At 36.6% G+C, this 15553-nt stretch overlaps 1 protein-coding gene across 1 annotated transcript; it reads right to left on the bottom strand.

Moving 5' to 3' along the window:
- Positions 1-288: 288 nt before the first annotated feature.
- Positions 289-13975, bottom strand: LOC103718427 (protein EMSY-LIKE 3). Its single transcript, XM_008807251.3, is given in 11 exon segments — positions 289-864; positions 2700-2763; positions 2879-2947; positions 3044-3289; positions 7836-7904; positions 7985-8197; positions 8310-8486; positions 8488-8560; positions 8675-8784; positions 8881-9083; positions 13602-13975. Coding segments are annotated over 11 exon segments (1455 nt in total). The 5' UTR covers positions 13630-13975; the 3' UTR covers positions 289-661.
- Positions 13976-15553: the final 1578 nt, after the last annotated feature.

Below are 15553 nucleotides of genomic sequence, written 5' to 3' on the forward strand. Positions count from 1 at the left end.
TCTGTTCTCAGTTCAGTTCAACCCAAACTGGAGAGGATCCGCACCAGGATTATTAATCACTGGATGATAAACTAAAATCTGGAGCTGGCCAAGCGAACATAAGATGCTTTCAAAAATAGCTGCCTCATTTCTAAGTACTGAAGACTGCCAAAGACGCTCGAATAGTTGCATCATCTCATTCATGTCAAGTCCGCACCGTTCACAACCATGTATTCTGAGCAGTATTCTTACCGCCATTTGATCCACGTCAGAACAATTTGGAAGGCATATCAAAAACTCTCATCAGGATAAACCTCATTGTTAACTATGGCTTTTTAACTTGCACCAAACTCAAAGCGATCAGAATGAGATATAACTTACAGAATCAGCTGATGCAACCTGCAAACACCAAAAAGTTGAAGGCCATCCAAACAATTTACATGTCACGGGCTATTCACTGAAATAACTTTACAGAGGCAGCTTTCCCCATTGTGCTTCTATGGCTGGGGCTTAGGATGACTTAGATTGACCCCTCATCAGAGATATCCTTCCCACTAAATATAAGGAGCTGTTATTTTTCCATGTGGTAAGAAATAAATCTTAGCAACGCCAGTTTACAGAACATGGGGCTTCACTGGGCCTCATACGGTGGTAAATTTAGTGAAGGCTGGTGGAGCACAAGTTATATGTCATCATCATCACCATCATGCCGGTAGTCTGATGCGACACCATCCCCAGCCATGCGGACACCATCAGAACCTTCTCTACCTTCACCTGCCATGTCATCCTCATAGTTTGCTCCATGTTGGTTCCCAGCATATTGCTGGCTCCTCCATCCTCGATCTCGGTCCATGGATTGCCCGTGTGAATACTGATGGCCTCCATCTGTGTCATGGAAAATGGATGGGTTAGAACTCAGATAAATGCATGAGTTATTTAGAAAATGTAGTGACTTTGGACTAAGAATTGCATCAATGGCTTGCTAAGAAGCTTCCTTCATTATGTGAGACTTGTTATCTTCCCCACATTGCAAAACATATTATGATGAAACAGTGTGTAGAAGATGAATGATGAAACAAAATGCAATGCACCAATATGTCAGAATGCAGCAGATTCTAAATGGTAGGAGAAAAAATGTGGGAATTCTTCTTTTGATAAAGAGCAAAATCATACCAAGATGTGTCAGAGTTCCAGGCAAATGAAAACTTTCGATTGATTAATGATATGAGTTTTTTTTTTTTTTTGCGTACATACCCTCCTAAATATTGAAATTTGCGTGAATACCCTTCTAAAATTGATATTTGCATGTGTACCCTTATAAAATACTTATTTTGCATGTATACCCTTTATTTTTTTTTCTTGCATATATGCCCGCACCATCTAACGCCGTCAAAAAATTAGCTGTTTAAAATTAAAAATGACTAAAATATCCTAATGGTAGATATGCAAAAGAAAACATTTATAAGGGTATATATGCAAATAATACTTGCGAGGGTATTCATGTAATTCATTATATTTAGGAGGGTTTACATGCAAAAAATTCTAATTTTATTTTTTTCTATTTCTTTAACACTCAAATTTGTCTAGGATGACCTTCTACTACATCGTCATGGAGGTTAATAAGTCTGAAGGGTTCGAATTCCAATGATTTTGCTTGGGGATGATTGATGTTGTTCTTCTACCTATGAGCATAGTAGTAGCAAGAAAGCCTGAACATTGCAATCTATCGTGTGCCTTTAAGAGATTCTAATCATTTTCTATATTCTAATATATGCCTTTATATATATGCATTTATAACGATAAATAAAATAAGCTATGTTTTGATGAAATAAGATATAGAGGTTGTTATAAATGAAAAAGAATAAAGTAGAATCATTCCATAATTAGTGAAAGAACTTTCATAACTCCTTTTGTTATCTAATTGTCGAATCAATTTTTTTTTAAGCAATATTTTTATGGAAAACATTAAGGAGCAGGCACTAGACAAATCTGAGTCTTAAAACAAGTTGAAATAGAAAAAATATAAAATTAGAATTTTTTTTCATGTGAACCCTCCTAAATATGTGAAATTATATGAATACCCTCACAAAGTATTATTTGCATATATACCCTTATAAATATTTTTTTTTGCATATCTACCCATTAAGGATATTTCACTCATTTTCAATTTTAAAGCGCTAATTTTTTGACGGCATTAGATGGTATGGGCACAATGCAAGAAAAAAAGAAAATAAAGGGTATACCCGCAAAAGAAATATTTTATAACGGTACACGTGCAAATATCAATTTTAGGAGGGTATTCATACAAATTTCAATATCTAGGAGGATATGTATGCAAAAAACCCTAATGATATTAAGACTTCCGTAAACATTGCTAAAATGCTTAAACTATTGAAGAAAAATATTACATTTAACCAATTTTCTTTCTCTATTCTATGATTTCTATCACATCAACAAGGTATGTGCAAAGAGTTTACCTAGAATTAACGGGAAGTAGATAACTCATACAGACAAAAAGCCTTCTTGTTCTGGATACCATGTAAAATTAAACAGAAAGATGTGCCTATTAGTATTTATCACTTTCACCATTAGACGCATTAGCGCAAAGATCTTATCTAGAATTAACAGAAAAGTAGACAACTCATACAGATAAGTAACGCCTTCTTGATATACCGAACATCATGTAAAATTGAACAGAAAGATGGGACTATTAGTATTACCACTTTCACCATCAGACGCATCAGCAAGCCTCGAAATTGCATCTATCAGTGATTGTTCATGTTCCTGCAATAATAGCAAGTATCCTCTATTTCCTCAAAACAAACAAGAAGTGCCCTCTATGTTTGTCGATAAATACAATAATCATCTACGAAATAACAGTTTATAGGAGTTATCTTACTTTCAACATTTTCTTTGCCTTCTCAATCTCAAGGGGATCGGGATGACTGGCACCAAAGACCCTCTCCACCTGCTTGGCATCATAAAGTGAAATCGGAGAAGAAAAAAAGAAATTAAATCAAAATATTCTTGCACTCCATGCCTTCTAAGTTTCTCAAATGCATACCTCCTTTATTAGAGTCTCTGTGTTAAGTATTTCAATGTCATCAGTGGGCTTCTTCCCAATGCCATTTTGTGATGGGGGAAAATCTTTTTTGGCCTGATTCTTCAAGGACCCCCTTCCCCTTCCTGCACCTGGAATGGCGCCACCACGGCCTGTAGACTTCTTAGCCCCACGGCCTGGTCCACCCCGAACTGGCCGATTAATGATGCTTGGATCCTCACCTTCCCATCTAATATCTTCAGGTGAAATCTGCAGTCAAAGAAATTGTTAAAGCAAATATGAAAAGCCCCAGACAACTTGCTTGGTAAGTCACATCCCTCACAGAACAATTTTAGAGGGGCTTACAATATAAGAAGCATCTGTTAATGCGAACAAATGGAAATACTCTGACCCAGCAATCAGAAATAGAAAATGACAAGGAGTTTTGGATGAGCATTTGGAAAGTTAAATGCAAAAGGAAGCCCCAGCGGCTTGAGAATGATGGAATAACACCTAGTTGGTCCTCACTAGTAGCAATATGAAAATGATGAAGAGATTTCTTTCTATTGTTTTCTCCCCTTTTTTTTCTCTGTGTTGAAAACTGTACCAATATGAATTACATATCAAATCAATATCTCCTGGCATCAAGACATAATCCTACGACATGTTCGCCACCTTAAATATATATACACATAACATAATTCAAATGCAGTAAATTTTACTATAAGATCCTGCATGATATGAATGGAATATATGCAAATTACTGAAGCTCTTCAAGGTGCCAAAGCCATACCACAATGTTGATGGCGTGATGTTCATGAGCTATGCCGACAGAGTGAAAGATAGCAAATATACAGATTCAAGCTCAAAACCCATATTTAACATATAAGATGGGTTTGATAGGATAATGAAAACATTCTTACGCTTTACATACTAGCTCTTGGAGTATATGCAAGTCCAAGAGCATCAAAGAGCTGCTCATAAGAAACCCTGCCAGCAGATGGCTAACAAATATAACATCATCTATGAAGCAAGGAAACTCCATCACAGACTAAAATGCCTACCTTTTAAATATCTACTGATTTATAAACTGACAAAAAGTTGGAAATCCATGTTTCTCTTTTCAGCTGCTATTTGAATATTACCTCATGGCCCCAGAAAGTATGAGGCAAAGAAAACAAAAGCTTGAGATAAAGCCAAACTTAAGGGGGGAGTCTATTGGTTTAACAATCATGCATCTAGAACTGCCAAAAACAAAGCAGACTGTGGGATGGAAAAGGAAAAGTTATTTCTTAAAAAATTGTAGCAATCAAAGTTCTCCTTTTTGATACTAGACTTTATACCGGTACCATCCTATTATAGTACCGGTATGCGGTACAATACGAAATGGCAAGGCGTGCCGAGTGTCGGCATGGTAAAAACTGTATACAGGTTCGGTCACAATACAGTACGGTACCACCAACCGGCACGGCAAACCTTGGTGGCAGTTATTTCAAAAATTCGGGGCGAGAACTAATTTTGCAACCAATGTGCAAGAAAAAGATGGAGATGCATCTCTGCTAGCCTCATCTTCACAATATTATAATGCTATAGTCACTAATTGCTGTATTTTTTTTCTGAGTTTAGCTCTGTTGCATACCAGAAAGGAACTGAACAAGTCAAAAGTTGTATCAACAAAATCCGGAACTATGTAATCCAAGAGAAAATTATCTTCCATATAAATTTGATAAGCGGATATTCATTTCTATTCCAGATCCAAAAACAATGGACATTTTTCCCTCTCAAAGCAGTAAATTCCCCATAATTAGTTCTGCATCCAGCAATATAAGTTACATTTCAAAGCAGTGGATTCATACGCTACACCAACTCAAATTTATTTAGCGTTGTTAGACCTACACAGGCATGTAGGTGAATAAGGCCTAGACACCATGTAGATCCAAAGTATCCAACACATGGCATGTTAATGAATCCAAAACGATTTTTTGGGTTGGATAACCTATAGGAGCTACGCATTCTTCCCCAACTCACTATCACGGCACACCATCTCCCTTCCTCTAGTCTCTGTTGTCTCCATCTCTTGCTTGAGCCCTTTATTCTTGATGGTTCCTGCCTGTTAATCCTTTATGCAAATCCCAAACCCACGAGGCTGTAGGTGGATGTACCGTCTGTTGTCCCAGCAGATAGGTTCCAGAGCTTAGGCTGCCCTTTTGTGAACAAGCTATCTAATAATCAATCTCCTTTTTGTCACCTGAGTTTGGATCTAAGCATAAGAGAGATGCAAATAATTGTTGCCAACCTTGAATCAATTGGTTAGCTTATTGTGCAAATTGGTCACAACCTCACCTTTAAAGCTGAAGAGGCCCCAGCCACAGAGATTCTTCTTTGCCATATTCTCGAACTCCTCTTCCATCTTATGCCAAAAGAAAGATGCCTTCTCATACCAAAAACAAGAGGGAGGGACAGGATGTTCACTCTAGATATCCTGGCTTACTCATTGATTTTGTATTTATCCACAAAAAAAGAGGGGAAAAAATCAGAACTTGGACTTGAAGGAGAAACTTTATGCCACTATGAAGGCTTGGTCAAAGATGAATGTGGAGTGGGAGGTGGCAGATAGATGTGGAAGGGAGAAGGAGGAGATATTGGTAACAAGAGAAAAAATGGGTAACAGGTCAAGAGACAGGAAAGAAGAGAGGAGGCAGGGCAGATGGATAGAAGAAAAGGTAGCAGGGTAACAGTCTAACATAAGGATTTTTAACTGATAGAAACCAGCCCAGCAGTAGCCACAAGACATGTCAGTTTCCTTCACCTACACCCATGTATAGGTCTAGAAATGCTCTTATTTATCACTTGAAGGAGCCCCCAAATTTGTGAAAACAACCAGCACACTCCTTAAGCCCATATAATATCTAAATAACTGGGTGATGCAAGAACATGTATCAAAATCTGAATGCCATCAGAAACACTTATGAGAGCAGATGATTAAAGATGATTCTGTGGAGCCACATGTCCTGCCCCTTCCTGGGTGGAGACAAAATTAAGGGATGTGCCCCTCCAAGAACAAGACCCAACCATTGGGAGTGCAAATAACATATACAGGAGCAATAGAAAGTCATGGAAAAATGGGGACTGTAATGCAAGTTTTACCCATTCACTTCAGTCTGGGAACAAAACCTAATGAAGAATATAGACAAAGATTAAACCAGCAAAATACAGGCTTTATCCATAACCAACTTACAGGTAAACCAATAACTGTATTCCTTTCAAAGGACCTACATCCTTATCAACAATGAAAAGCCAACCAAATGCTTCCCAAAAATTTAAGAGGACTACCAACAAAGGGGAGTATGAATAGGACCAGCCAATACCCTGTTTAATAACCTTAAAAACCATACGAAAAGGCACGCTACATAAACATAATTCATATATTCTTTCATCCCTTCTGGAGAGATGTCGTGAAACTGGAATTTGCTTTCCCAATCCACCATCTTTTTCTATGTAACTCTTGGAATGCAATAAGTGCAGATCCATCTTTGTCATAATTCCTAAACACTGAGGTAAAAGGTGTCAAGGCTGAGCTTTGTCCTTACTACTCAAAAAAACTGCAAACTTAGTCTTTTCAATATTAAATTCCATTTCAAGCCACCTTGCTTGACATAGAAAAGCGCTCATCAGGAGTAGGTAAATTGAAGTATCACAAGCATAAATCTAGTCATTTAAAATACTGTTTCAGATCCGTCTCATTATTTTCCTGCCATTACCCTCTGTAGGTTATGATTCAGCTAACAAGCTGTGAGAGACCTAAAACTGCAATAATTTCCCTGACACTCTAAAAAATTTAGCTTGTCATATTTTGATGTAGCAAAGATCATTCGTAAGTTATCCTCCAACCATGCAGCACCCTATCAGACTTATCTTCCCTCACATTATTCCATATATAACATCACTTCAACAAACAAGTCATCATAACTGAGCTTACTAACTTTACTAATTCCATCAGTTTTTTAACAAAAGGTGCATTAATAATGTCAACTAAGTAAAAATATAATTCAACAAGCATATAAAAAAAATATGCCAGCCAATCATAAATACAATAAGATGAACAATATGTTTCTGTCACAAAAATCATAAATCATGCTGTATGAACAAATTGTAGTATGGGACTATGTAAGTAAGTTTTGTAGGCCTGATACATTATCAAATAATCACCAATTTAGCTCAAATAACATGCTAGAAAATTACATCCCCTCTTACCAGGTAGTAAAACATAATACCATGTCTCACTAACCTGCAATTTAATAATAAAAAAATCCATGGCTTTGGTAGCACATGAAAATTGCTAATGACATAACCAACAAAACTCCAGCATGCAGTAATTCTATCTTTTTGGATTCCTAAAAGGATTAAGTCATCTACATTTTGTTTCTATAAATTTCTTAAAATTTTCGGCCACAAATAACTTCAATGAAATTCCTTAAGCATGGCCTAATTTTCAATATAAATAGAAAAAAATTGCATACACAACAAACATAATTAACAAGCATTAACCCATCTCTATAGCTTAGACTCCCCGCATATATTCTTGCACATCTTAGAAATGATAATTGCAGCTACAGAGAGAGAGAGAGAGAGCAACTTTTGGTGATAATATATTGTTCACACAATAACATGCACGAACATACTTCATGAAATTTACTATTTAAAATTTTACCCAAGTAAATGCAAGCATTGGTAAGGGCTACAAGGCAACATGCAATTGTACAACAAATTAGTCTGTTATGATTTTAAATATTTGTCATAGAAGAAATTGAATCACCTCTTTGAGATTAACCCATTCCCATGTCTCATTGTCTGTTCCTATATCATATACCAGAGCATGACGACCCTGAGAATTGCAAAATGGTAAGCTTGGCAATGTGCAACTCCGACACGGTGAAAATGAGCACCAAAATAACCAAAACACACCTCAACTGGATTATAATCAGTTATAACAGCCTCATAGAAGTTATTATCTTCAGGCCATCTTGTCATGACTTTCCGCCCAACCAGTGGATCATATGGTGGTGCTTCTGCAAGAGCACCTGTAGAACTCCTGTTCGCAACCTGGCCCCTTCCACTTGGACCTGCAGAAGGATAGTGCATGGACTTCATTGAAGATACACCAGGCAATGCCTGACCCTGAAAATTGGAGGAATTAAAAACAAATGAACATCAAGAAAAAGGAATGGACAAGAAAATGGAGAATGCACATTACTTTACAAAACATTCATGCTTGGAATCATAAACTTACTGTTTTAGGCTTCTTGCCCCTTGCCCCTGCTGCAGCTCCCCGTTTTGCTGCTGTCGATGATGGCTGAATGGAAGTGGCAACTGGCTGTGAGTGCAATACAGGAGATGGTGCACCCAAAGATAGAGAGGGAATGGTCTGAGATGGCTTCTGTCTCTTGCGAGAAGCTGAAACAGTGGGGACTAGGTACTGGATCATTTGTGAGTTGAGCACTGTTAAGCAAGCCAGTTTGGTGTCCGCCTGCCCTCCATTCCCTATATAAAATTTGTCAAACAATTCATGCTAACAATTAGAGAAGAGGGCAAAATTCGTCATCTGTATTGTTTATCGTAAGTGGGTCCTTCTAACAAGATTTATTAATTACAGACCTTATTCTCCTAATAATGTCATCAGCATTAACCCTGCTTAATAGTTCTCTGTGTTCCTCATCGGATAGTCTCAGTTCCTTTCTCAGTTCAGTTATAAGACTTTCTTTCTCCTGAAGAATTCAAATATTTCACAAGGTTTCCAAGAAATATCCACAGGAAAAGTAAAGAACATATTGTTTTGGATAAGATTATAGTTGGATGGATACCCATGTAATGGCATCCGCCTGAGCCTTAAATGCTCGAAGAACTGAACTGTATGCTTCTTGCTCAAGCCGATGTATTTGGGTCTCCATATCATTCTGTACCCTGGGGTATGAAATAGCACCAAGAATGGTTCTTCCATTCCCGGCGACACGCCCTCCTCTTGCACCCCTGTTCTGATGTGATGGTGGAAGGTCATCATCAGTCCCTGCAGTCAATTCAGGGATGATAGAATATCACAAGATAACCAGTATAATTATGTAGGGAGGAAATAGATTCTGATGACATAAAGAAAGCTCAAGCAACATCACACCAGAGTGCAAACTAAATGGAATTGTTGAATTAAGGAGGCATTTATGATTGGAGGAAAGGATGACAGAGGAGTTCCATATGATTGCAGCTTATAAGAGGTCAATCCATAATCATTGAGGATTAACTTAGCATGTTGCTATCAAAAGGCATGCGCAAAACAATATTGCTAAGGCACAATTTAAATTTTACAGCATCAAAATCCTGAAAACTTCAAATGTTGAGATGATGATAACTTTGCCATAAGTCTCCCAACATTGATTGCAAATAAAAAAATAAACATTAAACAATTTCACGTCAAAGAAGCGCTCCCTCTTATATAATTAGGAATTTAAATTGTAGAGAAGCATATCTCTAAAATCTAACCAACTAAAGCCTATCCCAACTCTTCAACTGATGAAAAACATGGAAAAGCGGAAAAGTGGCAAATGTATTACAATGGTAATGCTAACCTCCATGAAAATATCTGGTTTCCCATCATTGAATTGAAGAGACTTACTCTATAAACCTTAATCTACAGTCATTAGGGCCCCTTATAGTCAACGGTATAACTCATCTAAAAATCACTACTAACATTAGACCTTGGAATAATATGATATAGAATGGTTTTGGCAATTGTCACTATTTTCACACAAACCTGAATGCATAACCAACAGTTCGCAACTGCCAAAAAAATGTTAAGCCAAAGTCATTTGTATGTGCATTATAAGATAAAAGGAAAACCTGAATAGCTCCATGGCAGCATAACTATAAGCACCATAACAACATAACTCTATAAAAATCATGTGCATACCATGAACTGAAAAGCATCAATGCAAAGAGTTAATACTACCTTAAATAATGCATAACATTATTCTTGTATCAGTTAATAAAAATCTTGCCAATAGATACATATGAAACAAACATTTCATGCATTTTGGCTGATCAGGTATGTAGTTTGCAGAGACCCCAAGTATATTATGTAGGACTGGAGCTAAATAGTGCAAAAAAGAATCCGTGATATTGCCAATGACACTTCTCTTAAAAAAAAAAGAAAAAAAAGAAAAAAAAAAGAAGATATTGCTAATGACAGTTATTTCCATGCATGGTCAAGATAAAGCTAACATGGTGTGGCAATAAAGTTTGGAACAGGTGTTCTGCAAATATACGGACTGAATATTTTTCGTCGGAGATGATAAGAATGATAAGTGGGATAAGTCTTTGATACCCAAATTTTGTTCTAGAGTTAAAGAATATTTGCTGAATTTTTGGAAAGTTCATATTCTATAAATGCCTCTAAATGTGGTGAAAAAATGGTCCTCCTAATTGGTTATGCAAGGACCAGGACAGTTTTTTGGGAAAGATTAGTTGGGAGTTTACCTTCTTGCAAAAAACCTCAGCTTGCCATCAATTTGTTATGATGAATTTAGGCTAATTGTTTTTAGCAGGGGAAAAAGGGGGTACACCAAGAGATAAGAATGCAAGTAGTAACTTCACAATTTTGACTTGACCAATGCCAAGAAAGTAGAAAGCTTCTTCAAGAATTATCATAACATGTTCCAAGAAAAGCACCAAAATACATCATTTAGGGAGCATATTAACACTACAGAAGTAAAAGAAGGACAAAAGAATAAGGGGTAGCACAGTAAATGCAAAAAAAGTGGCAGTTAGAGAGCAAGCAAAAAAGTATATATAATAATATATCATTCATGGAGCTAATTGGACCTAATTCACTAGAAGCTAGTGGGACTCAAACTCCAATATGTAGTAGCATACATCATGATTAAATATATGAACTTAATTCAAAACAGCTATCATGAGAACTCGTTGGATTTTATTATAAAAGTAAGTACATACATAACGTAGTATTGCTTGCTAACTTGAAACTTGCATGCAAGAATACTAGACATATGGAGGGCTCTAAAGCCAACCTTGGTATTTGGGACAACAATTGATGTTTGCATTACATATCCACCAATGAGATTCTCACAGTATCAATGTACCAAAATTTGTTTCTGTAATGTCAGCTCGGTGATGCAAAGGCACTATTTTGTAAATATCAGTTTTTTACTTGATTAAACTTCAGGAATATTATTAGCAGTTTCGAAGTTCTATTTTGAGTAGGATCAGTGCCTATATGCCCTACTTTAATTATATACAATCTGTAAGAAAAGTTTTTAAGGTCACTATGGCTGTTTTAAAATAGTTTTGATGTTTTTACAATGCTGGGTTCCATAGGAAATCTGAATTATGCGATACTTAGAATACTTCCACTTTTCTTTTGTTGTAACAAGATATTATCTTCGTTTATAGTTGATCTATTTTCAGCCACCCATATGCTCTTTTCAGCACATTAATCACAAGAAACCAGGGATATTAGGGAAAGTTTCTTGCATTGCTTACATGAATCCAAATTTGCTTGGCAAAGTAAATAAAGACAACCCATGTTTTCTTTTGTTCTTAGATCTTAGAACTCAATTTAAAACTTAAATCCCTAGACCTTAGGTCATCAAAAGTTGAAAATTTTGTGTTCTATATAGCAAGTAGTTCACTTTTATTCAAATCACATGTCAGAACATGAAGTGCCAGCAAGACTACAGCTCAATCCCCAATCCAAATTCCACTTCATCTCTATCAAATCCCCTCCCCAATGCTGCTTCATATCATCCGATTTACTGAGGCAGCCCAAGATTCATGGGGAGGAAAGGTTTTCAGCCAATTAGTATGATAACAATCTCAAGTTCCTTTAAGGGGAATCGCTAGATGGCAATTTTCCAGGCGAAGACATTCTAAAGTTTCAAACATGAGTCACCTACTGCTGGGTTCAACAAAACCACATTTAATCACCTGCTTTGATGAAAAAGACCCTTTTGATTACGTAAAACTGAAAACCATGGATCTTGTAATAATTAGAAATGTTAATAAAACTAGTTTGATTAGCTACATGAAAATTCTAATGATTTCCAATTTGATTACAATTAATTAGTCCTCTTCCACCGATTATATGAAAATAGACCTGGTGAACTCAAAGTGTAATTCATTAGTAGTATAAAAAATAAAATGAATTGGATATTCACATCCTTTACACAGTTCATATTAGTGAGCACAGTATAGCATCTCAGGAGCAGATTCTTCTTCATTCCCTTTGCAATTTGAGAAGCAACAAGATCAGGTTTTCCTAACTATCCCTCAAATATGTGGAGTACTGTAACATGATAGAAATAAAGGGGAACTTGTAAATATCCTTACCAACATGAAAAAGTACTGAACCATGAGAAATCAGGTTATTCCTGTTGCTTTTAGATTCAGAGTCAAGAGAGTTTGTAACTTAGTAGGACCCTTTCCCTGCCCTCAGGCTTTTATAAAGTGTTCGTCCCAACCTAATGTCGCTAGGTGTCCTTACTCACAAGACCAATAACTTTGAATGTTTGTTTTGTGCCATATACTGTCTGTGAAAATTGTAACATTCACATCCTTTATGGGAAATTTCATTCTCAAAAATCATATATAAAGGGCTTGCACAAATCAACTTTAAAAGGGACAAAGATACAAGTTGTTTGGACAAAATGACCAAGAGCTATTCACCACTAAACTTGTTCCCCAAAAAATGTATGTCAAATTATGCTTCACATACTCCACTTCTTTTCTCATTTCAATTCAAACTATATTCAAGATTTCTCCCCTCAGTTTGTCTCACTGCTTCCTTGGATCACTTCTTTATCATGGTAACCACATCACATTGACAGTGTATTGCAATAGGACATATAAGAATTCTGCACTTCTTTGTATCTTTAAATAGAGGAAAATGAGTCTATACACTATGAGCTAGAGATTGAATTTCAATAAAGCAGCTTGGATTCCCACATCTAGTGCTTCCATTATTAAATACAAGTATATTTCCCTTTGCACCCTATAAAGTACAGAGACGCCTTCAATGCAAAATATTTACACTTCTGAGATTTCGTCATGACCAGCTCAGGTTTCACAATAAGCAGCAACTATCTTGAATGCTAACAAAGCCTCGATACTACATATATATTACTGATTTAAACCCTAACCTCTATCTGATGCAACGGGGACAGGAAAAACATGAACTCTGACCTATAAAAACCCTAGTTCTTCCAAGAACAGAGCTCAACCCGTTCGGCTTACAAATTAAACACCAGCCAAGCATACAGGAACCGAAGGAAAATATTTCATGAAAAAAATAAGGATTCAAGAAAGCTAGGCCTAATTACCATATAATATAACTCCTAAAACCCTAATTTCCAATCTTGCAATACCCCCAAGCTACCCGAGCTAGTCCAACTAATCCACGCCAAGGTTCTTTCCAAGTACATGATTTTAAAAGAAAACCCTCTAATTATTTAACAAGAACCCAGAAACACGTGAGAACATCGCCATTACGGGCCACAAGAAAGGGGTTGATTCGACTTACCGCTGCTATCAGAGGGATCGTACTCCATGACAGGGCCCTCCCGGAGAGGAATTCTTTTGCGGCGGACACCCCTAAAAAATGCTGTGGGACGCCTCGAAAAAGAGAAAAGAGAGAGCGCTTTTCTCCTCAGTTAGGCCGAAAAGGCGCATCAACAACCTAGCGATCTGCCTCTCTTACATCCATTTGTTCCCCGATTACCGCAAGAACCGTTCCGTTCCGAGCGCCCGTAAGCGAATTCAATCGAGAATTCGAATCGCGGGGGTGGAATTTAGGGGAGCTTCGTGGAGATCAGTAGATATAGAGAGAGGAAGCCAACGGCGAGAGGGAGGGCGAGCGGGCGAGGGCGAGCGTAGTCAGGTTCGAAGAAAAGAAGCCGAAAAAGAGCGGACTCCAAACGCGTTTTATAGCCGAATTTTTAACAGTTAACGCCTTTTGAGTTCCGGCCGCGGAGTGGACGGCGAATTATGTGATATGGCGTTCCGAATGGACTTGCGTACTATAAACGGCACGCGTCCAGCTCCTGTTGTGCCCGAGAGTGCCACGGTATGGTCACCGCCAGGTTGAGAAGAGAAAAATAAATAAATAAATAGAGAAATATAAAAATTTCATTCCATGATGTTGGGAGCCAACATTGAAGATGGAGAGAAGATGTTAAGTTACAAATAGTTTTGAATGCATATTGTCATTTTTTTATTCCATTAATTTCTTGATTTTGTTGTTTTATATTTTTTAAAAGTGGTGATAAAGGAATTTAAAGAGAGGGATCGAAAAGAAAAATTTGATATTTTTTATATTTTCATTAAATCGTCAATTGTGAATCCAGCTTAAGCTTAAGTGCGCCTATTTTTTCTCATTGGGCGGCCCTTAGCCCCTCATTTCTCATATGTCGTTGGCCTAGATAATCTTTACAAAAATCTATTTATGTAAATCATGCAGCACAAATAATACAAGTTTATGAGATATTGATATCGGCGATTTTAAACCTTTTCTCGCCTTATTGTAACAAACTTTTTCTTTCCATTTTTTAGTTCTTAAAAAATAAAGTTACACTAACAAATAACAAATAATTAATTATCCATTATGGCCCGTTCGTAAATTATAGCTCTGGTATCTATATAGAGTCCCTTTCTTTCATTTTTTGGAATCCAGTATTCCTGACGCACACCATCCAAGGATTTCCGTCCCATAATTATAAAATAGATAACTATAAACAATAAGTATTTCTTAGTTTACTTGCCTATTTAAGAATATAGTTTTCTTGGCCATCTCATTGATTTAAACATAAACTTTAAAAGAGAGTGATAACCAACTAGTTGAGCTACTAATTATTGGCATTTATAGTTTATTTTCCAAAATAGTTTCGTTAGAAAACTCATAATTACCGACTACTACAGAAAATTCTCCATTTTTTTCATAAACTATAAAATAGCAAACTATGCATATTTTTTATACTATTGTATATTTATAGCATTATTATAAAATTGTTATCTCTTGCATGCAATGCATATGATTAGCCAATAATAAATAACTGTTGAGTTCAATTGGAAGTGGAGTTATGCTTTTGGAGTCTGGATAACAATAAATAGAAGATAGTGTGAAGATATATTCAATCCTGATTTCTTCTCCAAGACATCAAACTAGCTATGCTTCTTATAACATTTTCATTTGATGGACTCTAAAGTAAGGTTTTTTTTTGGTATATGGAAGATTATGAAAGCAAGTAAAAATAGATAGTGGAATAGATTTTTGTTGGCATTTTAGTTTATCACGCTAGCTTTGTAAAATGAATACTAGCAACCTAGTGCATTTTTAAACAGCTCAAAAGACCAAGAATGACGCAATGCAATGGTGAGGTCTGGAGGGAGCTTTCTTGGGTTAATTATGTATTTCATGAAGCTAATGAGGCTATGGATGGATGACTGCTTATGTAGCTGGTCACTGGCTGGTAGCAC

The sequence above is a fragment of the Phoenix dactylifera genome, unplaced genomic scaffold (genome assembly GCF_009389715.1).
Source record: "Phoenix dactylifera cultivar Barhee BC4 unplaced genomic scaffold, palm_55x_up_171113_PBpolish2nd_filt_p 001480F, whole genome shotgun sequence".
Taxonomy (NCBI): Eukaryota; Viridiplantae; Streptophyta; class Magnoliopsida; order Arecales; family Arecaceae; genus Phoenix; species Phoenix dactylifera.